Source organism: Penicillium atrosanguineum (genome assembly GCF_028827265.1).
Source record: "Penicillium atrosanguineum strain IBT 20685 chromosome Unknown utg000001l_segment0_segment0, whole genome shotgun sequence".
Lineage (NCBI taxonomy): Eukaryota > Fungi > Ascomycota > Eurotiomycetes > Eurotiales > Aspergillaceae > Penicillium > Penicillium atrosanguineum.
In genome coordinates, this window is record NW_026623133.1 from 1629737 (window position 1) to 1653665 (window position 23929).

General features: G+C 50.3%; 8 protein-coding genes across 8 annotated transcripts; 4 read left to right on the top strand and 4 right to left on the bottom strand.

Annotated features, from left to right (window-relative positions):
* Positions 1–56: 56 nt before the first annotated feature.
* On the bottom strand, positions 57–5325 carry N7443_000628 (histidine kinase-like ATPase domain-containing protein; the record flags this gene model as incomplete). Its single annotated transcript, XM_056880684.1, has 2 exons — positions 57–5142; positions 5198–5325. 2 exons carry the CDS (start codon positions 5323–5325, stop codon positions 57–59), a joined length of 5214 nt encoding a protein of 1737 aa, XP_056745922.1.
* A 498-nt stretch (positions 5326–5823) lies between these two features.
* On the top strand, positions 5824–10298 carry N7443_000629 (TRAPPII-specific subunit TRS120; the record flags this gene model as incomplete). Its single annotated transcript, XM_056880685.1, has 2 exons — positions 5824–5989; positions 6070–10298. 2 exons carry the CDS (start codon positions 5824–5826, stop codon positions 10296–10298), a joined length of 4395 nt encoding a protein of 1464 aa, XP_056745923.1.
* Positions 10299–10895: 597 nt separating this feature from the next.
* Positions 10896–12066, bottom strand: N7443_000630 (SDR family oxidoreductase; the record flags this gene model as incomplete). The annotated part of the gene is made up of 2 exons (XM_056880686.1): positions 10896–11855; positions 11938–12066. 2 exons carry the CDS (start codon positions 12064–12066, stop codon positions 10896–10898), a joined length of 1089 nt encoding a protein of 362 aa, XP_056745924.1.
* Positions 12067–12252: 186 nt separating this feature from the next.
* N7443_000631 (Sec1 family protein) lies at positions 12253–14136 on the bottom strand (the record flags this gene model as incomplete). The annotated part of the gene is made up of 3 exons (XM_056880687.1): positions 12253–12891; positions 12943–13968; positions 14029–14136. The coding sequence occupies 3 exons, from the start codon at positions 14134–14136 to the stop codon at positions 12253–12255; spliced, it is 1773 nt and encodes a 590-aa protein (XP_056745925.1).
* Positions 14137–14373: 237 nt separating this feature from the next.
* N7443_000632 (lysophospholipid acyltransferase) lies at positions 14374–16192 on the top strand (the record flags this gene model as incomplete). The annotated part of the gene is made up of 4 exons (XM_056880688.1): positions 14374–14395; positions 14446–14490; positions 14544–15662; positions 15714–16192. The coding sequence occupies 4 exons, from the start codon at positions 14374–14376 to the stop codon at positions 16190–16192; spliced, it is 1665 nt and encodes a 554-aa protein (XP_056745926.1).
* A 233-nt stretch (positions 16193–16425) lies between these two features.
* N7443_000633 (sulfatase family protein) lies at positions 16426–17904 on the bottom strand (the record flags this gene model as incomplete). The annotated part of the gene is made up of 1 exon (XM_056880689.1): positions 16426–17904. One exon carries the CDS (start codon positions 17902–17904, stop codon positions 16426–16428), a length of 1479 nt encoding a protein of 492 aa, XP_056745927.1.
* A 610-nt stretch (positions 17905–18514) lies between these two features.
* N7443_000634 (putative rhamnogalacturonase) lies at positions 18515–20307 on the top strand (the record flags this gene model as incomplete). Its single annotated transcript, XM_056880690.1, has 7 exons — positions 18515–18956; positions 19013–19091; positions 19140–19347; positions 19405–19539; positions 19592–19805; positions 19861–20160; positions 20219–20307. 7 exons carry the CDS (start codon positions 18515–18517, stop codon positions 20305–20307), a joined length of 1467 nt encoding a protein of 488 aa, XP_056745928.1.
* An 824-nt stretch (positions 20308–21131) lies between these two features.
* N7443_000635 (putative MFS transporter) lies at positions 21132–22826 on the top strand (the record flags this gene model as incomplete). Its single annotated transcript, XM_056880691.1, has 1 exon — positions 21132–22826. The coding sequence occupies one exon, from the start codon at positions 21132–21134 to the stop codon at positions 22824–22826; it is 1695 nt and encodes a 564-aa protein (XP_056745929.1).
* Between the last annotated feature and the right edge of the window lie 1103 nt (positions 22827–23929).

The window sequence follows — 23929 nt, forward strand, 5'->3', positions numbered from 1 at the left end:
GGTATTCGACATGGGCCAAAATGGCATAAGAAACAAGAATACTTCACAAGTATAGATCATGCAGCTGAGGTTGCGGGGGCGGGCAGAGTGGCGAGTTTGGTGGCAACCTTGGGGAAATACTGGGCCACGAAGCTTTCGGTGTAGTAGCTGTGCGCTGAGCTATGGTCGCCAACAAGGTTGTGCGCTAGCTCGTGGCAGAGAATCACCCACCAATATACAATGGCGTCTTTGCGATCGGGGTTGGTACTCTGGAGTAGTGACTGCTCATGCAACTGCTGAAAGTAGAAGTAGTTGCAGAAAATACTACCCGCCCGGTTGAAGGCAATGGTCTTGCCGCCTGGGTCGTAGAAGATGCTCAGGCTGTCTGCACGCATCGAAAAGATCGAGCCACATTCCAGAACGATCGAGGCGAAGAGATTAAACCCTGCTCGGTTGGTGGCCAGGAAGGAGGATCGCTCAGTGATGGATCTGACGAACAATACATTGACACCACTCGGAAGTGTTGCAACAAACTCTAGATCATGGCTTGGTCGCTCGTCACAGTACGACTTGCTTTCTTGGATTTGGTTCGTCTCAGGCCGGCTGTAAACGTCCGATGATCCATGAGCGCGACAAGCTTGGACTGCAGAGAGAAGCTCCTGGTGCAATCGATGCGGGGAGTTGGAATTGACTGTCTGCTCTGGCCGATGCTTTTGCGGATCGTTTGAGGAATAAGGAGGTGGAGGAGGTGGCGTTGAAGACTCGGGGAGCAGAGAGCGAGACTGTTCACCCACATTCGAAGGTTTTTGATCCAATCCAAATCGTTTACTCAAGTTGGCAAACAACCCACGAGGAGCCCTTTCTGGCATGACCGTTTCGGGCGGTACGGCATGAGTTTCATCCGCGGAGCCTTTGCCATTAGGCGACTCGGGGAAGACGCCTGGCATGGATGACTGTGATCTCGGCTCGGATTTTGACTCGGGCTTTTCTTCTTTGGCTCGCTGGGCTTGGGACTCCGCCCATGCAGCCTCTCTTTCCTGGAGTTCACGTCTCTCCTCCTCCATCTGCTTCTGTCGCTTGTCTTCGGCAATCCGAGCCTCTTGGGCCTTCTGTCTGAGGATACGCTCCACATTGTAGCCTCTAGCACGGAGCTCCAGGAGATCCGTTTTCAACAGCATCTCCAGGGTCAGAGTCGAATGGAGTTTAGGTCGCTTCAGAATGAGGTGAACTAGGGATTGACTGATCTCGTAGAGATCGTATTTCCCTGGGCCAATACACAGACCATAGTTGCTGGACAGGCGGGCCACGATGGCATTGCGCTTTTGTGTATGAGACACCCGTCGGCCTTTAAGAGAACGCGTTAGGCTTATGGAGTTCACCACTTGCACGCTAAAGCTGTGCTCTAACCACCGAGTTCCATGCTGGATCGAATCGGCGGGTTGATCATGCAGGAAGAGTCGCGCACGTTCGAGGATCACTTTGTGTATTTTGACGCCCAATGTCTGATCGACTGCCACACCTCCAAATCGTGCTTGCTCCTCAACCAAGCTGCTCAAGGGCACCGCACCAAGGGCGGCGTAGAAGTTCTCCAGGATTTCCTCCTGTGGTGCAGCAAGGATGTGTTCCTTGAAAAGGTTGAAGCTCTGGAAGTCATCCACAACGACAATATCTTTCGCGGAAGAAAGACTCCACTCTCGAATGTCGAGGTCTTCTTCCAGGTCCGCAATGTTCTTTTCGGAGGATTTTTCTTTGCCATTTTGACCTGTCACTCGAGGCGGGATATCCCGACTCGCCAGAAGGAATTTCGCCCTCTTCATATCACTTAAAAGGTCTTTATCCTTCTTCAGTACAGGGAGGTGCTCCGCCAAAGTTCTCAAAAGCATGAGATATTTGTCGGAACTTTGGAATGCTGCTGAAATGCGAGCAGGCTCCCTTACCAACATTCGAGCAATCTCTGTCTTAGTCGGCTCTCTTCTCGACCCAACAGCTAGAAGGAAAAAGTTTGCCTCCTGTCCAAAATCTACAAAGTCAAATATATCCTTGTAGTCTTCTCCGTCGCCCAGATAGCAGAGCTTAGGTGAAACAAAACGAGTTTTTGACCCTTTTTCTGAGTGGCTTCTCTCGGTAATGGGGATGATTGGTGAACTGCCAACCCGTTCAATATCCTGTGGACTTAGATCCGAAGCCCTGTTCGCCAGGTATTTGAAGATCGTTCTAGCATCCCCTTTTGTCTTTGGAGGCTGGCGAATGAGAATCTGAATGCAATTTTTCATGGGGGGATGAGGCTTGACACCCAGCTTGGAAGCATGCCGATGTAGATCCCTCTTTAGAATGTTAAACCCGAACAAAGATGCACCATCGTCTGTGAAACAGTCCTTTGGTGCACTGACAGCTTCCGATCCCTCGATCGGGAGGAAGGCTACTCCAACGCCTCCAATATCATATGTACTGTAATTATTGGTATGATACTCGGTGATGAAGTATGACAACGCTTTGTTCTTGAGAGCAAAGTCTTTCTGTGCACCACTTTGTACCATAAGCCGGACAAGGTCCGATCCGGATGGATAGCTCCTCAGACCCATCATCGAGAGAAACTTACCCTCGTTACTGGCATTGTTGTAGATTCCAGGCCATTCAATGACGGGAAGATCCAATGCTCGGAAAATGTCTTTTGGCTCGTACAGCTGGGAGATTCTGAAGCGACCACTCGGCGGAAGCTGGTCACCTTTCCTGTTTTCAGCTGTACAGATTTCTGTCTCTTTGAGTCTCTGAATGTCGTTCGCGGGAATGTCTTCGCGTACTGAAGCAAGATATCGGATGAGATCCACATGGTTCCATTTTCTTGCAGGCGGGCCTTTGGCATCTCCAGACTCCGGGACATTGATGAGACGATCAAAAATGACACCGAGCTCGACAGTCTTGCGAACTCCGAGTGCCAGTAGTAGTTTCTCTTTGACACTGTTCAGGCCATGGACGACGGGAAGGTCGTCAAAGAGCCGGACGGTGGCGAAATATGTCTGAGGAGGCTGTTTCATGCCGAGTTTTGTTGGAATTACAGTTTGTGGTTGCAGTGTGTTGACAACAGATTGCTTTGACGCCGAGCTTAGGGTTTCCCATTGCTTTGACAAAACAGGTAGAACTTGCCCAGCAAAAGCGGCGCTCTTTGTGATATCTTGATCTGCCGAGAGAAGGCTCCGATCTCCAGCATTATTGACCAGCCAGCGCAGCCGGGGGACAACCTGCAGCTCGCCCCATCCCAGAGCCTCGAGCTCCTGCTTGCCCAGAGATTTAGTGAAATGGAAGGGCATCACCGCTGTCGGCACCGGCAAGTCGGCTGGAACGCGTTGAGGATTCAAGAAGCTGGTAATATCAGCAAAGATGATGAGCCGAGAAGGTTGACCATCCTTTTCTTCGTCATTCGCGACTGCAACCCGAAGAAGGCTTTGAATTGAGAGTCGGTCAAGTTGTCCCATGACTGTCTTCCGACCCAGCCATGTGAGAAATTCAACAATCTGGTTCGGACGTAATGTGCTTGCCTCTAGTTCGCGCTTAATGTCCGAAACAGTGATTTCCGTGACCAACCCGAACTCTGTCAGCCTTTGAACAAATGCCTTCGCATTTAGTACGAATTCATCTGGCAAGGCAGGAATCGAGTCCATGAAGCTGAGATCCTTGGGAGCAATGCGGGTCTGGTGGCTGGGAATTACACCACAAGTAGACAAGATCTCGATAGATGCGTTTTTGTTGCACATCCAGAAGGCATCTTCGATCGTTTGACCCAGAACAGAGGATGGCGTGGATTCACGGAACACGAACTGATTGGCAGTATGTATTGCTTCCGGAAGAACATCCACGATGTCCTCTTTTCGAATTTTCGTGCGGGATGGACCAACTTTCGCGGCCAATTTTGATTTGATGGTAGTCATTTCTGCAGACCAAGCAATCCGACAGACCACACCAACTGCTCGCAACATCTCAAGATTCCATTTGCTGATGTAGCGGGTGTTCAAATCAATGCTTTCACGCTCAACTGTGGGGATCACAGACGGCGCAGATACATGGGCGTTGAGACCGGTAGTCTGCGCAGTAGGGAATCCAATGAAGACTCTTCCTGACTTGGTAGGGAGAATGGAAGCAAGAACCTCCGACTGGGACGCTGAAACCCCTGTCGCAACATTGGCATCGTAAGAAGGAGTCAAAATAGCAATCGTGGCTTTCTTGGGTGGTGGCTTTCGTGTCGCTCGCTCAAGTTCCTTGCTGAGAGAAGAGCCAATCGAAGGCACTATAGATGCAGTATTGATATGCAAGAACACGGTCGCTGTTTGCATGGTGGCCATATTACTCGGCTCATCGGAACGCTCTGTATTTTGAATTTGTGATTGTTTCTCGGGTTGGGCTGTGAACTTGGAGAAGAAGCTACGCAGAGAACTTGTCGTGTCCCGAAGATTGTCAAGACGGAATAAGCTTGCGTTGGGATTCCACTCCACAATCCGCATCCAAGCTGCATCAACTTGCGCAATCTCTTGAGTAACTCCGGCAACTTTCATCAAGCCTTCTGCGGTTTTGGTTTCGATGTCTCTTGGGATGGGAACATTGACACCTGGGGCTGTCTTCTTGCGAAGGCGCAAGAGACTCCAGTCATCTAACAACAGCTCTATTTCTTCCAAGGCAACAAATGTTAAGCTGCTTGACAAAAATTGACACAGCGACATCAGAGAAGGGACGGGCGATGAATCGTTCCGATAATCCAGCACAAATGTTGTGTCTTTGTTCGAAGTTTCACCTAGGTCTAGCCGTCGAGTAAACAGCCCATTACCTTTCCAATAGAAGGCCATGGCCTGGTTTCCAGATGACACGAACGGCTCCTCACAGTCATCAAAGACACTGTAGAAACCAACACCAAATGCACCAATCTTCGTCTCATCAGGGTTACCATCTGCGATCCGCTTTAACCGGGCCCAGTCTTTCTCACTGAATGGAAGACCGTTGTTTGATATTAAGAGACGGCTCAGGGTATGGTTGGAGATGGTATGCTTGAGCAGTGCCGTTTGGTCTGTCGAGGACGGGGACGGTACTGTTGTGGAGGGCAGTGTCTCGAACTTAATTGTCACTTTGGTCGCAGAAGCATCAGCAGCGTTTTGAATCATCTCTCGTAAGACAGTCCTTTGTAGTGGTTGTCAGCACCTGTCCCTCATATTGAACAACCGAGCCAGCTCACCATTTCCCTGAATACCGAGCGAGAACCTTGGAGATCAATCCCCTAGTGTCCACCGTGACAGCTTCCTCGTCAGCGCCGGAGCCCATAGTCCGCGCTTTAAGCGCGTTAAAGTCAATGTTCATAGCCATGGCTCCGTTTATTCCATGTAGCTCTAGTGTATGGTTGTATCGGATCTGAAGATGTATCGGAGTGTGTAGAAACGCAGATGCCTATAGCATGACATGAGGCGGGTCTTCCAACGCTCTGAGTGATGAATATCTGGGTATAAAGCGAAACACAGTAGCGAACGTCAATCAAAGAACGCAATAACGGATGGAAAACAGGACCGAAGGAATAAACAGAAGAGATGGACTCCAAACCGTCGGGGGATGCGGAGGCCAACCTTATCGAGTCCTTATCGGCGGCTTAGATCAGCGATCTTAGTCAGCTTGTTTCCCATCGCTTCAGGAGCCTCGTGAATTGCAGTTCCTAGAGCTCTATTCTGCTCCTTTTTGCGGCTGGTCCTGTCGTTATCGCTCCTCGGAAATTCTCTCAATCTGCGCTACCCGCTTCCCGGGTGAACCTGGAAACTGACCGGTTGTCGTGAATGCGGATATCGTCAAGTTGGGTTCCAGTCGCATGACAAGATGGGGGTCGACTCATTGTCTCCTATTGCGCCTGTGCGCCTCAGAGCGCTCTTGCTGCCAATTGGAAGGATCAGGCGCTCGCGATTCTTGAGCTTCGCCGCCAGGCTTCAAGCCGAGAATGTGGTGCGGTTAGGGGACATCAGTCCCGATGCTCGGCCAAACCGAAGTACGTATATCCCTACTCACGAGGGTGACAAGTAACTGTTTTGGAGGAGAGTGAGTAGACTAACCTATTATTCTCTACAGATATGTTCTCTCCGCTTGCATTTCCCACCGGAATGATTCTCTACGATCTGTCCTTCTCCGTGCCCCCCACTTCGCATCTTGAGCTGTTCCCATTCGAGATATATAGAGAGCCGCTGGTCATTATTGCGATCGCTGATGGGACGGAACTGCCTCAGAGCTCCGACGAAAAGCAGAAACACCCCACACCAGAGGGTCTCGATCAATTACTGGAGGAATTGGACGGGGTCAAGGAGAGGAACCCACGAGCACTCGTGAACCAACTCCTAGTCTTTGACTATGATGGCCTCGAGAAGCTCACGAACGGACCAGATAATGTGCTTTGGGTTCCTAGCCCGCAAGCCTCCAAAGCCACCACTATGAAGACGGTGCTATGTGATATTACCTCGGTCTTGCTTTCAGAGTTAGACGGGTTCGCGAAACACATCCAGAGTATACCCTCGATTGATTCGCCTAAAGTCTCATCCTGGGGTCCTCATCGCAATCCCGAACTACGACCTCGGCCGGTGGACCGTTTACTGAACCGCATGACATTACCAGCACAAATGCCATTCAATCCAAATGGCGGCGCACCGGACACCCCGTTGAGCTCCAATGCTAGCTCTCCAGCTCCGAGCGAAGAGACACCAACAACATTTGACGAAATCACCCGATCAATTCATCTGTCGCGTACCAATTCTGGCACTAAAAGCCCTTCAATTACCTCGCCCAAGGAGCATAGTCGAGACCGTATGTCCGTCAGTGGGCTGAGTGCTACTGATAGGACAAAGAATCGCATCAAGGGCCGGGCTGGGGTAGTAATCGGCACTCTTTTCCTGCAGGCAGGAAGATGGCCAGATGCCCTGAAGGAATTGATTGAAGCAACGAACAATGCCCGAGCAGGTAGTGATTATGTTTGGCATGGCAAAGCGTTGGAGTCTATTCTTCTTTGCCTCCTGATGATGGGGTGGGCTGGTATGGATTTCACAATCCCGTCTGTCCTTTATCCTGTGGCCGACAAGTCTTCAAAATCGCACCGGGACTCAATTGCTTCTCCAGCTACCCCTGGAAACCGCATTATCTCACTCCAAAATTTGGCCAATTTGTTGCCGGATCTTTCCAATACCATCTTGAATCTCTATAACCGCGCTGCCAACATCACTGATGAGCCTCTACCTCAGCTCCTCTTCTCCGAGACCGTCATTCGACTTTCCAGGCTGTTGGTTTCAGCTCGCATTCGAGACGGTGCTCTTGACGATAACGCTCTCAAACACATTGTGATGAATGAGCCTCTCATTCCTCTCCACCAACCTGAGCTTCCGCGCGGAACGGTCTTGCTTCGGAAGTCTGAAATCGCAAACTTCTTGTTCCGCGCTCTGCCACTTGCTGCTGGCGCAGATCTGCCTGCTACCGATGCTGTCCCTATTATTGTGGGTGCCGTTTCTGTCCTAAATGCTTTGGATCTCCCGCGCAAGAAGGCTTTCCTTATGCGCGAACTTCTCTCTGTCATGGTACCTAGTTTGGTACAAGCAAGAAAAATTGGCGCCGCAGAAGTGGGTATTCACCCAGCTGCTGGCCTTGCATCTCTCAGCGATACTGCTTTTGATGTCAATGCTCTCGATGTAGGTCCAGGGAACATGGAAACGAGCGTACGTCTTCTTCTTGCTACAGTGGGTGAGATCTATGGAGTTCAACCCTCGGCTTTCTATGAGTGGGAGAAGCGTCAGAGCTATTCGTCCAGACCCGGGGAATGTCCAGATTATGACTCGGTTGCTGGCATTGCAGAACGGTCTTTCCGCCATGTTGCTTTGGACCGATACGGTGATCTTAACTTGAAAATTGATGTTCTGAAAGCATGTATCAACTGCTGTGAAGCTCTCCCAGATTTCGATGGTGTGCTTCGCTTCACTGTCGAGCTCTTGCAGACCATTCGAGGTGATCTGATGCTGTCTGATGTCAAACAAGTACCACCATATCTGCCACCAGACGAACAGACCCGTCTCTTGAACAACATCAAACGGACTGTTGGAGCCGCCAACCGACTGGGAGCATCAAATATGGCCGCAGAGTATTGGGATGACTTCCTTGTGCGTGATGTTCAATTGCTTGCGTTGCCTGATCCTCGACGACCCGTTCGCCGATCCAAGACCGAGCTGGACGCTGTCACCACGAGCTCTGAAAAGTCAAAGAAAGACCCTTTCCTTTACAACCCATTTGCCAAGGCTAGCAGTAAAGCTTTGGAGAAGCTCACTGTGGCTGACGAGGCTGCTTCGTTCAGAGTCACTCTACAGAATCCGTACGAGTTTGAAATTGAAATTGAACATCTGCGACTGGAAAGTGAGGGTGTCTCATTTGATGCCGTTGCAGAGAATATCATTCTCCCTCCCCTTTCTTTGCAGGATGTCATTGTCCTTGGCACGGCCCACGAGAAAGGAGACCTCAACATTACTGGATGCATTGTTCAAGTACGGAATTGCAGGATTCGCAGATTTCCCATTTTTAAATCTCTTTGGAAACCCGAACCCGAGGTCAAGTTTAAACGGACAGGGCTGGAATCAAAGAAGCCTCTCAATGAACGCCCGGTGTCCTGGAGCTCAACTACTTCGAAAGATGGGAAGGTTCAGGCTAAGAACGGCCCCGAGACGGAAGTACGCCAGGTCAAGGTCATCGGCAAACAGCCATCTCTTGTGATCGAATCAATGTCACTTTCGCAGTCGGCCTTGATGGTTCTCGAAGGAGAGGTCAAGTCATTCGAGATCACGCTTCAAAACACCTCCTCGTGTCCTGTGGACTTCGTCTTATTCACCTTCCAAGATTCTACCACCAGACAGCTTCAAGCGGCTTTGAGGAACAGAGACTTACTACCGGTCGAGATCTATGAGCTGGAGCTGAAGCTTGCCACTCAGCCAGCCCTAAGATGGCGCCGCGAGGGACCTGACTCGAGCGATTGCTCTATCCCACCCAAAGGCAAGGCTACATTCACCGTCGATGTACTCGGCAAGCCCGGGCTACAAGATACGACGGTGCAGATCGACTACTCGTGCCTGGAAGTCAAGCAGGTTGACCTCCCTGATGTATTCTACACTCGGCAATTATTCGTTCCGCTGACTGTTACGGTCAATGCGAGCGTGGAAGTTGCTCGTTGTGATATTCTACCATTCAGTGGCGATTTTGCTTGGAAGAATAACATCGATGCGCCATCTGACGCGCCACAGGACCTGGACTCCCCTCTGTCCACAACAGACAATGATCCGTTCTCTCAAGTTCTTGCTCGCCTCGGCAACGGTGTCTATGGACCTGACCATTGTGTGGTTCTACTCGATCTTCGCAATGCCTGGCCAAGCCCACTCTCCGTTTGGCTACGAGTCAGCGAACATTCCATCATCGATGTCTCATCTCCCCAGCCGCCTACATCGTGCACGGAAAACAACAGCCGTTACTCCGTCGACGGGAGTCTTCAGCCCGGCCAGGTGTCTCGCTTCGTCCTCGTACTCCCCCGCGTCTACTTGGACAACCCGCATGCATCAATCCCGGTCGTGAATACTGGCACTCGACGCCAATTCGTCGTCAGCGCTAACAAATTATCCTTCGAAGCTGAGGCTGCCTCTAGAGAAGCCTTCTGGTTCCGCGAGGAACTTCTTAAAAGAGTCCTAGGAGGCTGGAGCGAGCCCACCTCCGGTCGCGAGGGATCTATCGACCTCCGAAATATCCGTCTGAACACCCGCATGGTAGAAGCCATGCGTCTGGAAGATGTCGAGATGAATTTCTCTCTCTCCTCCCTTTCTATCGATACCCAAGACTCCCCAATCGTCCAGACCGGTCGCTCTCGCTTCCGCGCTAAGACTGACGACCTCCTAACCGTGTCCGTCAACATCCGCAACCGCTCCTCCCGCCCCATCCACCCTCTCCTCCGCCTTCAGCCCAGCTTGCGACACCAGCCCAGTAACATCGCACTGGATCTCACTCGTCGACTAGCGTGGACCGGCATGCTGCAGCAGTCTCTACCAGTTCTTCCCAGCGGCGAGTCTACACAAGCTACCATTGGCATAACCGTGCTATGCCGCGGAGAATACGAGATCGGTGCAAGTATCGAGGAAGTGCGCCTTTTGCGCTCTTTTGACGGTCACAAGGAAGGAGAAGACGACGCTAGCCGTCATGACGATGGCATAAAGGATACCTTTGGCGCGGATGTAGTACGACGACGACGCGTCTGGCACGCGAAGGAGACTTGTGTTATTCATGCTCATGATTAAATCGATTGGGCCTAAAATCTTTATGATCACGTCTCTTCTGTTTTTTAGATCCCGTGGCTTTTTGTCCTGGCCTGCTTTGTTTCTGAGTCTAATATCATGGGTTATGAGCATGCCCGGGCGGTGATTTGTACATTTTAAGTTCTTTTGATACATAGTTCTAGCGTGGTACATATTGAGTTGTTCTACGATTTTAGATATGAATTGAAATGTCTGCTTCATGATTGATTGGATGCTTGAGTGCTTATCTAGTTTGTGGAGTTTAGATGGCTGTGTGAGTCTTTCTAAAAATGATCATATGAACGTTCCAGTCCCTCTTCCAAGCAGTCTTATAGAGAAACTGGTTTAGGATGCCAATGTGCTGTATTTAGCCCAAGGGAAACCCCAAAAGAACCTAGCGAAAGGCCGAAGCCTCTGTAAAACAAGGGTTCGCGTCGTTCGGGGCTTTGGTTCGCGCGACTCGAGTTTCCGATGATATGGTGCGAGTCAACTTGCAAGTCGCTTGTCGAATGGTATCGGGGTAGATAGTTGGTGGTTATAGAGAAGTCCAGACCCATTGATGGATTGGGTCATGCCAATAATGATGCTTTCGATGGCCAATCATCCCGCAACATCGTTCCCCTCCGGCTGTGTAGATTCTCGACCACGACTCGACGCAGGTTGCGTCTCCCCCAGCGGGAAACTGAGATACTTCCAATCCTCAATCTCCTCAATGATGCACTTCAATCGGTCGCGGATACTCTCAACAGCATAAGTTCCCAGAATAAGCCTCAATGGTGGATACGAGCAATGCCCAAGCTCCCAGACAAGATGGGCTGCCTTCACCGCAGACGCAGGCTGCTTATCTCCAAGCCACATGAGCATGCGCCGAGCATGTGCTGCCGGAGATGTGGATGTATTATATGGCTCGCTGGGCGGTTTCACCAGAAAATGGCCGTACAAAGGCAGCGGCGAAGACAGGTTGTGCTCGGAGGGGTTAGCAGCCATAATAGAGGGCGAGACTAGGTCCCCAATATCATCACGGCGCATATGTCCCGGTTCAACAAGCGTGCCCTTAATATTGAAACTGTCCACTTCATAAAGCATACTCTCCATCAATCCCTCAACAGCATACTTCGACGCACAGTAAGGTCCGAGTCCCGGCACACCCAGTGCACCAGACGTCGAACTGAAAATGAGGTACCGACCAGCCCTTCGCTCACGGAAATGCGGCAACGATAGCTGAATCATATTCAATGTGCCGGTGAAGTTGGTCTCAAATTGGTTCCGAATGTCGAACTCGTCTTGGTCCTCGCAGGCCCCGATCACGCCGTATCCGGAGCAGTTGGCGATTACGTCGATACGCCCGAATCGCGCAATTGTCTGGTCAATTACGCGTTTCACAGTCTCACGGGCCCGCACATCGCAGAGGAGGCCGAGACAGTTCTCGTGCTCGTCTTCGAGCTCTTTCATGGCTTCCGGGCTGTTTTCATAGGTGCGGCCTACGGCGGCGACGAGGTCATTGCGGGATAGGGCATTTTTGACGAGTGAGCGGCCCATGTGCCCGGTTGCGCCGAAGATCTAGTGAGAGTGATTGTTAGTGGAATGCTAGCTATAGGGTGGTTGGCGCGAGCCGGTAGGGCGGAAGTGGGGGAGTACGTACCAGCCAGACGAGTGGCTTCGGAGGATTCTGCGGGCCAGGAGGATCGGTGGTTGAAGGGAGATGTAATCGCGGTTCGCGAGAGGCCGCTGGGGAGGAGGGCCCGTCCCTTGAGGGAGAGGTCTGATCCATGGTGGTTGAAGAGGGGAGATTCAAATCCCCTCCGCATTTTGTCCGGGGTGACCCACTTTGTCCTCCTAACTAAACGACCTTAACTTTAGCTCTGTTACTTTGTATATTCTACGCGGCATTCAAGGTGATCGACCATTTTTCAAAAATTTGTCATAATTACATTTCCGATATCAATGCCTAAGCCAGTTACCGCCCAACCTCCCGTCGCAGCCGTCCTGCAGCTGTTGAGGGACTAGGCTCTGGCCAGCTGCCGACAGCGTCGTCAACTTCTTCCAGGAACGTCGTGCTATTATGAATAGAGGTGCCGCCTAGGACAACTCGTACACCCGGGGAGCTGGCATTGACCTGGGCCACCATCTTGGCCTCCTCGTAGGTCACGCCACCGACCATGAAGATAATTATATCCTGCGGCTTGTCCCGCGTATTGCCACTGCCTTCCAGGAACGGATATTGCAATTCCTTCAGACGGCCCTTGATCAAATTCTGGAGTGTGACCTCCAGACGGGGTGAGTGTTGGGTATAGACATTTTCAACACCCTTAAGACCCTTGAATCGATCCCTGGCACCGGAGAAGAACGAGGTTGACTCGAAGAGATCGGTGAATCCACCGGCAACGGGCGGGGCCTGGAGAGAGTGGTGGTAGGCGAGGAGCTTGGGGATAATGTTGACTTTGTTGGAGGGCACATTTCCTGCCGTCACCAGCAAGTCTAGAAGGATTGGTAGGGCGTTGTTTGATTGTTGCTCGTAGCGAAGTGCGTACAATGCTACCAAGCGCAGCTTATTCTCTGCAGGCACGTTGGGCATTGAAATAAGTCGTTGCAGTGACTGTCATGTAATCAGTAAACGGATCAAATACTAAGATAGGGAACGACATACCTTCAAATCATTGGCGTGGTTATCATTGCAGGCTAGGCTTTGCTCCAACTCACTCACATCGAGGAGGGTATCCTCTCCGACTCGCCGACTCAATTCACCAACAAGGGTGACATGTTTGCTGACGTTGCCCGAGAGCTTGCGGAACTCTGGATAATCCTCCACGAATCGCTTCATGTCGGCGATGGACTCAATATTCATGCTGCTTTGTGTCTTGGTTTGATACTGTTCCACGTATTCCTTAATGTTCTGGCCCAGGTCACCGAAGTTCTGGTACATGTTCTTCTTAAAGAACGGATCCTGATCCTGGGCTAGCACGATCTCCTTAAGCTCCGGCCTAATCTCCGGGACATCCTGTAAATCCACCCTTCCATTATTGATTCCGAGCAATTCGTGCACCATGGCTTGATATGTCCATTGCGTCAGCAGCGGGGTGATAGGATCGTCGCGGCGATCTAGAATAAGAAGGATTGGCGGCGTATCCGTCCGGCGGAAATTAAACAGCTGCTCCTCCTGTGTAATGTGGTATCGAACTTCGGTCGCGAGTTTCCGAGCCAGAAGACTGTTCTTCTCGTACCGAATCAAAGGGTTCTTCTTCAGCGACAGCAGTAGTGCTAGGACCCCCTCAGTGGCTCTTTGTAAGGAGTCGGGGTTCCATAGGTCTGGCGAATGGCTCCATAGTCGGGACAGCGGGAATCCCATGCCCATAGAGCAGAGATCGGGGTTGATCACGAGGAAATCGGCGAATTGTTCCTGCACGGTGTGCACGACCTCGTGGCTGTCGGCCTCGGCAAGCCGCTCGAGGGATGACTTGCGGATCATGTTACTCAGGTAGATGTGGTATTCGCCATATTTGGGTTCTCGGAGCTCGTCGACAAGCAGCTGGATTGAGCTTGGGGATGGGCGCACGAAACACAGGCATCGCAAATGTCGCATCTTCTCGCGTGCGGCGTTATCGAGGCGGTCAATAAGGTAGACTTCATGATTGAGGAGGGCAGACTGGGTGATGGCGGTTGAGACAATCGGAACCTGTAAAGGAAGGGATTAGCTATCATTGCCGATAGTGTGTTAAAGACGCGCAGCTCGTACTGTCTCACTGTCGAGCAACAGGATCTTCATTTTAGTTGACCCTGACGTCGACTCGCCGGCCGTCACCATCTTGGAGACATAGCCCGAGACGGCCGCGACAACGTCCATGGTGATAATGCCCGCGGGCAAGATATGTCGAGCTTGAGAGCTTGAGAGTTGGAAATAGAGTGTTCGGTCCAATCGTGGGGAGAAGGTGGAGAAGTGAAGTTGTTGAATGTTGAGTGTCCGCTTTCCACATGACTCTATTTTTGCCGTCTCTGAGACCCATCTTCCTTCTTTCTTCTCTTTTCCTCGGCTTGAATGTGGTGATTCTTCGGATATCAAGTCTTCTTCTAGGTCGACAATATGTTGCCCTATATAGATCACTGTATGTCTCTTCTTTCCCCTCCGCGGAGCTCCTTGAACTGATCCCCGCAGTGTTCAACTACCCGGCGCAGCTGACCGGCGCGTCCGTGGATGAGCGTACGTTCGCCTCTCGATAACATAGCTTCACAAGCTCCTAACACTTATTACAGTCAAGCTGATCGCATCGTTCCTGCTCTCCTACCCACTGGCCGGCCTGCTGAAGCGTATCCCCGACGCGCAACCTTGGAACAAGAATGCGTTCATCATCAGTGCCTCGCTCTTCTACCTCGTGGGGCTATTCGACCTCTGGGATGGACTGCGCACACTTCTCTACAGTGCCGTCGGCACTTATGCGATTGCCTACTACGTGGACGGCTCGTTGATGCCCTGGATCGGCTTCTTGTTCCTCATGGGTCACATGTCAATCAGCCACATCTACCGCCAGGTCCTCGACGATGCTCAGGTGGTCGACATCACGGGGGCACAGATGGTCCTCGTGATGAAGCTTAGCTCTTTCTGCTGGAACATCCATGATGGCCGCATGCCCCAGGATCAGCTCTCTGATTCGCAGAAGTACTCGGCCATAACCGAGTTCCCTAGTATTGCCAACTATGCGGGCTACGTCTTGTTCTTCCCATCGCTGTTCGCCGGCCCCTCTTTCGAGTATGTTGACTACCGTCGCTGGCTCGACACCAGTCTGTTTGAAGTCCCGCCGGGCACGGATCCGTCCAAGGTCCCGCCCACCAAGAAGAAGCGCAAGATCCCTCGTAGCGGAACCCCTGCTCTCAAGAAAGCTATTGTCGGTCTGGGCTGGATCTTCCTATTCCTGCAACTAGGCTCCCGGTATACCACAGACTTTGTCCTGTCGGACTCGTTCATGGACTATGCTTTCCCCCGCCGCATCTGGATCGTCTACATGGTCGGCTTCTCCACCCGTCTAAAGTACTACGGTGTCTGGTCTCTCACCGAGGGCGCCTGTATTCTGTCCGGCATGGGATACAATGGCTTTGATGGCAAGTCCGGTAAGGTCTTCTGGAACCGCCTGGAGAATGTTGATCCCTGGAGTTTGGAGACTGCCCAGAACTCGCACGCCTACCTCGGAAGCTGGAACAAGAACACCAACCACTGGCTGCGCAACTACATCTATTTGCGTGTTACTCCCAAGGGCAAGAAGCCTGGTTTCCGTGCCAGTATGGCTACTTTTGCTACGAGCGCGCTCTGGCACGGTTTCTACCCGGGTTACTACATGACCTTCGTCCTGGGTTCGTTCATTCAGACCGCCGCAAAGAGTATGTTCCACATTCTTGAAATCCCCTTTACTTTGATACTAATAAGATCAGACTTCCGTCGCCATGTCCGTCCCTTTTTCCTCACTCCGGACGGCAGCAAGCCGACGCCCTACAAACGGTACTACGATATCCTCAGCTGGGTTGCCACGCAGTTCATCTTGGCCTTCACTGTCCTGCCTTTCGTTCTTCTCAGCTTCGGTGACTCCATGACCGTCTGGTCTCGAGTCTACTACTACGGTATTGTTGGCACCTTCTCCTCCATCGCCTTCTTCGCCTCCCCCGCAAAGGCCTACCTGGTCGGTCAAGCGAAGCGTCGCAATCGTCCCCACATGACTCGATCTGCCAGCGCAGATATTATCCCACCGACAACTCTGGGTCTGCCCAACGACCCCGAGCGCGACTTTGACGAGGCCGTCCAGGAAGTCAGGTTCGAGATTGAGTCTCGTCGTCGCCGTGGTAGTGTCGTCACCATGCCCACTGGGGATGAGCTGAAGATTGCCGTCGAGCAGAAGATCGGTCGCAAGCTATAGGTTTGATAGATGTGAGGAGTTGTATAGATAGATGGTTATGGTGGTTCATGAAGGTTCGCTCAAGACTGTGTCTCTCATGTTCATTTCGGTTTATTTTCCCAGTACCACGAAGGGAACGGAAATCTTTTAATATTGCTAGTTGTTATCCTTGGTGAAGCTATCTAGCTCTGCGAGTAGATCAATAGTGGTCCGCAGCAGCCGATTGCCAAAAAATAGACTCATCCCACAAAATATCACCCTTCACTTTCATTTTCCACCTCCGCTCCCCAAACTCCGTTCTCATAGACAGCGCCATCCCGATTTCCCGGCCGCTCAGCATCAAAATCAAGCCTATCCGGAATCCTCATCCCAGGTAAATGATACCGAACAAACCAAACAGAAACACCATCCCGATACAACCAAGGATCCTCTGTCCTCCGCTGCCACCGCTCAAGCTTCGTTCTCAGCCTATCCAAAACCTTCGCATACTCCGGATCCTGCACCAGATTATGTACCTCATTCGGATCATTTTTCAGATCGTACAACTCCTCCGGCGCTCGGAAAAAGTAATCCCTCAATTTTCTTCCCCCAATCATTTTGTCACTCTCGTTCGAGTTTCGAATATTTTCCCACGATAACGAGCCGTATAGATCAGCTGCAAAGGGGAAATCTAGTCGCCATGCGAGATTGCGGTGGTACTTGTACCGCTTGTCGCGGATGAATCGCGTTGGCCAGTAGTTCGTTACTTCGTGGAAGGTATGGGATCCGAAGACTTCGTCGAATGATGGGTTTTGGGTGTCGGTGCCGAGGATCGGAAGTAGAGAGCGGCCGATGCGATTCTTGGTAGGGTCTATCAATTCTGGATGGTCGGTGAAATCAAGAATCGTGGGTAGAATGTCGACGTAGGATACCATGTTTGGACTGATTGATGGCGGTAGGCCAGGATGTCTGATTATCAGAGGCAGGCATACTCCAGCGTCATAGAGGGTTGTTTTCGAGTTTATGAATGGCGGGCCGTTGTCGCTTATGAAGATGACTAGTGTTGAGTCGGCGAGGTTTGAATCGGCGAGGTGCTTGATAACTAGGCCAACACCTTGGTCGAGACGATGGATTGAGTTGTAGTATTCCGCCAGCTCGAATCGTGTGCCTGGTGTATCGTTGATGAAAGGAGGGACGTTCACGTTTTCGGGTAGATATTGACCAGGTATGATCCTGGAATCGTATTTCTGATCATTCCCGAAGCCACCCCTGGTGCGGTCACGATGGGGGTCGATGAAGCCGATTGTCAGAAAGAATGGACGTTTATCCTCTTGCGACTGTTCAAAGAATTCATTTGCCTGGTCCGCAATTATTGTGACATCGCGAGTGTCGCTCTCCTTCTGCACCTCCCAGGGGTAAACAGATGCCGGGCCAACATGGATTTTGCCTAGGATTCCGGTTCTATATCCTGTTTGCTTCAACATTTTTGGAGCAGTCTCGACATTATCGAAGGTGACAAAATGATGGCGATGGCTCGCGAGACCATATTGTCCGTTTTGATGGGTGTGGAGGCCGGTATAAATGACCGAGCGACTTCCACTGCAAGATGCTGTGCTGGCGAAAGCTTGTTCAAAGCGTGTTCCGTTGGAAGCTAACTGGTCGATGTTGGGGGTCTTGATATCTTGCGCCCCGTAACAGCTCAATTGCTTCCCTAGATCGTCTGCGACGAGCAGCAGTACATTCTTCTTTGCCATCGTAGGCTTCAGGGGAGAATGAAAGAGTTGACGTGGAGGAAGAGACTCAAATCAGTTTGTTACTACCAGCGTGGGCTATTACTGGGGACCTTTATAGCTAGAGTTCAAATAATCACCTTTTGTATGGTAAGGCCGCTGACCACAAATAGCGGCGAAGGGTCGTTTCTAGCGCAAGCCGGGATCGGAAACTACTATATCCATCAAACACGGACTTCAAATGTGACATTATCTTTCAAAGCGTAATGGAACACTGAGATGATGCGATCATCGGTAAATAGGAGATTTCTGATTTTACCGAGCGCCTCGGAAGGCTATTGTGCAAGCGAATGCTTGACTGATGCGAGAGTTTGCTTACATTTCGCCATCGCCTAATATCGACAGAGTCTCGGTGTGAAGGATCCCCAGGCGCAGGAACAAGGCTGCGCCGTTCTAACCGTTGACGTTATTCTATGGATGGATTGTTGCTTTGATCAATCAATATGAGTACTATACATAAGTTGAACTTGAAGTGGATATGCCATGGTTATAAGAGAAACACCAATCTTCCAGTCACCCATCGATTAAGCGATCGCACTTTCTAAACATCCTGTCACTCTCAGCTGTTTCTGCGATGTCTGCGTTTTCGAAGTTCCTTCTTTTCACTCTGCTAGGGCTCAGCAATGCCCAATTAATCGGCCCAGTCGGCCCAACAACAGCCCTGAAGGACAAAACCATTGAATGCAACGTCCTCGACTACGGTGCTGTTGCTGATAACGCGACGGATATTTCCACTCCTCTGGAGACAGCCTTTACCGAATGCGTCCTCAGCCACCCCGGAAGTCGTCTTGTAGTCCCAGAAGGTGACTACTTGATCAATCGGAGCGTGGTTCTGAGCAACGCAACGAGTTGGGCATTTCAATTGGACGGCCTCATTACCGCCGCGTACGGTGGCAACTGGACAGTTGATCGTGAGTTGCTTCTCCAAGGCTTTGCTGGGAAAGCCTTGATCAACGATACTATCAATGGAGAGGGTGACCATATATTCTTGTTAGATGTGCTTGTTATCGTCAATGGTGGGTCTTGCGCCTGTGACAGTGGAATGGCCAAAGACGGAGGCTGATAGCTCTAGCTGTGGACTTTGAATTCTATTCATCAAATGGTCTGGGGGCGATACAGGGGCAGGGCTATATCTACAGAAATCTGGACAAGTATGTGCTTCATGTTGGATCTCTAGTGATTGCTAACCAGTTTTCAAGCACCGACCGGCCTCGACTAGTTCGACTCTTTTCTCCGACAAATGCCTCAGTTCATGATTTGATTCTCGTCGACAGTCCAAAGTTTCATATAGTTCTCGATTTCGCGGTGAATGTGGAGGCGTATCACTTGACTATACGCGGTGCGAATCTTGGGAGCTATGATGGAATTGATGCTATCGGCACCAATTATCACATCCATGACAGTGAAGTGAGTATGAATGCGGAATTGGATTTTCAGAATTTAACTTCTCATGATCTTCAACAGGTGACAAATCGCGATGAATGTGTCTCAGTCAAAAGCCCTTCTCATTTCGCTCTCGTTGAGAACTTGGTTTGTAACCAGGCTGGCTCAGGGGTGTCAATTGGCAGTCTCAATGTATCTGCCGAGATATCAAATATCGTGCGTTTTTTTTTCTACGTTTGTCTGAAACACATGCCAACACCCATACTAGGAAGCCAAAAATATCAGCATCATCCAAGGAAACAACATTGCATTTATCAAAACGTATCCTGGTGGATCGGGCTACGTGACCAACGTCACATTCTCCAACTTTAGGTCCCTTAATAGTCTATACGGACTGGATATCAACCAATACTGGCAGAACACTTTCGAGCCCGACACTGGATCTGTTACTCTGAGCAATCTGGTATTCCGAAACTTCTCCGGTATGATCAATTTAGCAATCACTGTCCCTTTCCTAGCTAAGTTAAGCAGGCTCAGTTGTAGATGGAGCACTACGCCCTCCTCTCTACCTCGTCGCTAGCGATCTGACATTCGCAACCAATGTAACCGTGGAAGAGTTTACAGTCTGGACTGAAACAGGCACGGATATTGTCAACAAGATCAGTAATGTTTTCGGCACCGGTGATGATAGCTATGGTCCCAATGACGGCATTGCGTCGTTGCAGCCTGGGCAATCACTATACACATACACATCGACATACGCGGTTACCGCTACTCCGGCTAATTGGCAACTTCCGACGACGCCAACGTGGGCGGCTCCTAGTACCGGTTACGGAAGTAAGTCTCTATGTTTTTCCCTTGCTTCCTTCCAAGTGGGGTGTCTAATCTATCTTAGCTGCGTCGCCTATACCTGTCTATAGCCCAGCTCCTCTCTGGCGTGCCGGTGGGGTTGATTATGATTTGCATTACTGGGGGAGCTTCTAAGGAGATGGACAGCGACGATTATCTTGGAGTAGGAACTGAGCTGAGAGAGAAAGTTCGTATTCTTAAGTAGACGCTGTTGGCAAAGCTAGCCCTATATAAATTATCTAAATGTGATCCTGTTCGAAGGGGGTTTCCATAAAAGGACAACTCGAAATCCATTGCATCCACTCAATTGAGGCAGACTATCGTAGACCTTTGGGATATTAGATTCTTGAGCTACGGGGGACGTGCATGTCTCGGTTCATTTCTCGGATATGAAAAGGAACGCTAGAATAAGATATATGGGTCACACGTTTATCCCTTGCCAGAGCATAACTTACACATAGTATCGGCTTGAAGAACTTCCACCAATCTTAACCCTATACTCTGTTCCTGATCCTGCTTTCGACATTAACCGAGTAGGGCTCAATTGAGCGGGGCTCTCGGGCCAATCTCCGGAAGGGTCCATTTTGATGCCATCGGCGCTTACATGGCGAACGATGCGGCTAGTAATTGGAGGTAACGGACCAAGTATAGACTTGTCTGAAGCAGGATTGCAAGTATACCAGCTATTCTATTAGCCATTTGCTTAGATTGAAATGCCAGTCTCGCAATCTGTGGCGCTCTTACTTGTTCCTCTTTGTTGAAGCGATGTTGACGATGGCATCATGTCTTCTACCAAGCACGCATTTTCAATCAGAGATCGATCACTCAAGAGTATAAGATCGTGTATCTGATTGCTTTTCTTGTGTGTGAATACTCACCCTTGATTCGAGCTGTTGATTTGATCGCATCACCTTGAGATTCCCCAGCATCGGCGTGATCAATACGTCAAACGTCTCACGATGGAAACCAAACCTCCCTCGGAGTCCATCTCCCCCAACACCGACGAAGTCCAAATCTTCAAAAATGGACGCAGTGCGACCCTCGTCGAGCCAGAAGCTCCAGAATCCCAATCATTGTTCTCAGCCCTCTTCAACTGCAAAGCCAAATATGACCTCGACGCAATAGCAACCACTCGAAGCGTCTTTGACGACCCCCTCCTCGCCAAATACTACGCACCGCATCCCTCCTACGAGAACCTGCACCGCTTCGACCCAAACGCAAGATGGACATACCGCGAAGAAGCCTCCATTCGCCGCAAAACGGACTACACCATCCTCCTCTGGATCCTAGTCATGTTTTTCGGTCTCAATCTCGACCGTGGAAATCTTGGAAATGCAGCCGCTGATAATCTCCTCGATGACCTGAATCTTACCACGAATGATTACAACAATGCGCAGAATATGTACCGCATTGGCTTCTTGATCTCGGAAATCCCCTCCCAGATGATCGGGAAGAGACTTGGACCTGATCGCTGGATTCCTTTCCAAATCATTGCCTGGAGTTTTGCGTCCGGTGGCCAGTTCTTCATGCAGAATCGGGCCGGATTCTTCGCGTGTCGGTTCCTTTTGGGGCTATTCATGGGTGGATTTATTCCCGACTCCATTCTGTATCTGTCTTACTTCTATAAGAAGACTGAGATGCCGTTGAGGCTGGCGCTGTTCTGGTTTACGGATTCTATGTCTGGTGTCATTGCTTCGTTTATTGCTTATGGGGTGCTACATATGAGAGGTGTTGATGGAAAGGAGGGGTGGAGGTGGTTGTTCCTCATCGAGGCTTTGATCAGTCTTGTGATTGGGGGTTTCAGCTTTCTGTTCCTGGTTCCTGGTCCCACGCAGACGAAGACTTGGTGGAAACCGAAGGGGTTTTTCTCGGAGCGTGAGGAGATCATCACTGTGAACCGGGTTCTGCGCGATGATCCTTCGAAAGGAGATATGCATAACCGCCAAGGTCTTTCGCTCTCTATGTTGTGGAAAAGTCTGAAAGATTACGATCTGTGGCCCGTCTATGTCATCGGCATGCTTTTTGAGATCCCCACGGCTCCCCCGAAGACATACCTCACTTTGTCCTTGAAGGCCAATGGGTTCAGCACTTTTCAAACAACCCTGCTTGGTATCCCCGTGACTGTCTTTGCATCTATCAACCTCCTCCTCATCACCGGACTGACAGAGCGAATCCACCAAATCTCCCTGATTGGTCTGTTGACACAGGTGTGGTCCTTGCCACTTCTCATCATCCTCTATACCTCAGCTGGAAACTTGAGCGAATGGGGTCTCTACGCCGTGACATTTGTCTTACTCGGCTGGCCGTCTCCACACGCTGCTCAGGTCGGGTGGTGTTCTCGTATAAGCAATTCTGTTCGGACCCGGGCTATCAGTGCCGCACTTTACAATATCACCATCCAGTTGTCGGGAATCGCTTCGTCCAATATCTATCGCAGTGATGATAAGCCACTCTATCGACGTGGGAATGGACAGCTCATTGCCATTAATGTCGCTGCAATTGTTGTCTACGCTCTGGTCAAGATTTACTACGTGGCTAGGAACAATTGGAAAAAGCGTCAGTGGGAAGCTCTTCCTGCGCAAGAGAAGGCCGCATACCTGGAGACGACTTCGGACGAGGGAAATAAAAGACTGGACTTCTTCTTTGACAGCTAGTGCAATCTACAAACTTATTATGTGGTGATAGTATATGTCTTCTAAACTGGATCGGATTGCTTCAGGCGCAGTCACAAGTCAATATGTTCCTTGAGTTCAATTGCACAGTTATTCAGTAACAATACTTGACATATAGTACTTCACTTGGGCAAGTAAAGGTCAAGGCAGGCCTGTTCGGCTAGCTCACTAATATAATACCTAGTATTGTCAAAGTCGATGTTGGTTAGGCTGTTCCAGCTTCATCAAACGATCCAAAAGATACCGCCAGATCTTGTGTCATTGAGAGCGACTGAGAGTGGGATAATGTAAAGAGAGTTGAACTCGACTTAAGACCTTCCTTGGCAGGCCAGCGCAGGCTTCTCGCCAGGATCTTCTCTATGAAGTTCGCCTTCAAAATCAACAGTCTGCGGCGTGAGGCTCCGTTCAAGTCGCGAATTCATGCTTATACTAGATACCATAGTCTGGCTGAGACGCTGAAATCTCCCGGTTTGTCTCCGGCCCACGATGTAGCTTGACAGACCTTGAAAAAGCCCCCTTTTTGAATTACGAGAGGATCTTCCGGCCTATGAGAGTGTACATCTTCAAAAAAGTGTAACAGGGGGTACTGTAGGGCAGAATAGTATAGACTAACGTTGGAATAGATGTGCTATTGCTCCATAGAATGATACACCGGGATAGTATGCAAATGAAATACACAAATTCAAGCTCAAGCTTATCAGACAAAGATCAAGGCAGGTGTTATGCATTACATATTTCAGTGCCAGGAAACTCAAAGGTTCAAAAAATTCAAAATGAAAACCGTGGAAGTGGGAAGTGGCAAGAAAAGGAATACTGTCGAGTGGCCGTAAAGGAGAAACAGATGGGGATATTATTTGGTGCGTACAGTCATATCGTGTAGTCGTGTCAAAATATGCAAAGAAGCGAAGAAAGTGACAAATTGCTCCGGAGACGAATATTGTCTCGAGCGTGGGAATAGAATGTAACAAAAGATGTATTGTGTCGTGGGAATATGGATGGGAATGGAATGGAATGAAACTGTAGTCGTGGTTTGAGGAAACAAGTCCCAATATTCGGTTGAAGGAAAGTTGATTGTTAATTGCAGG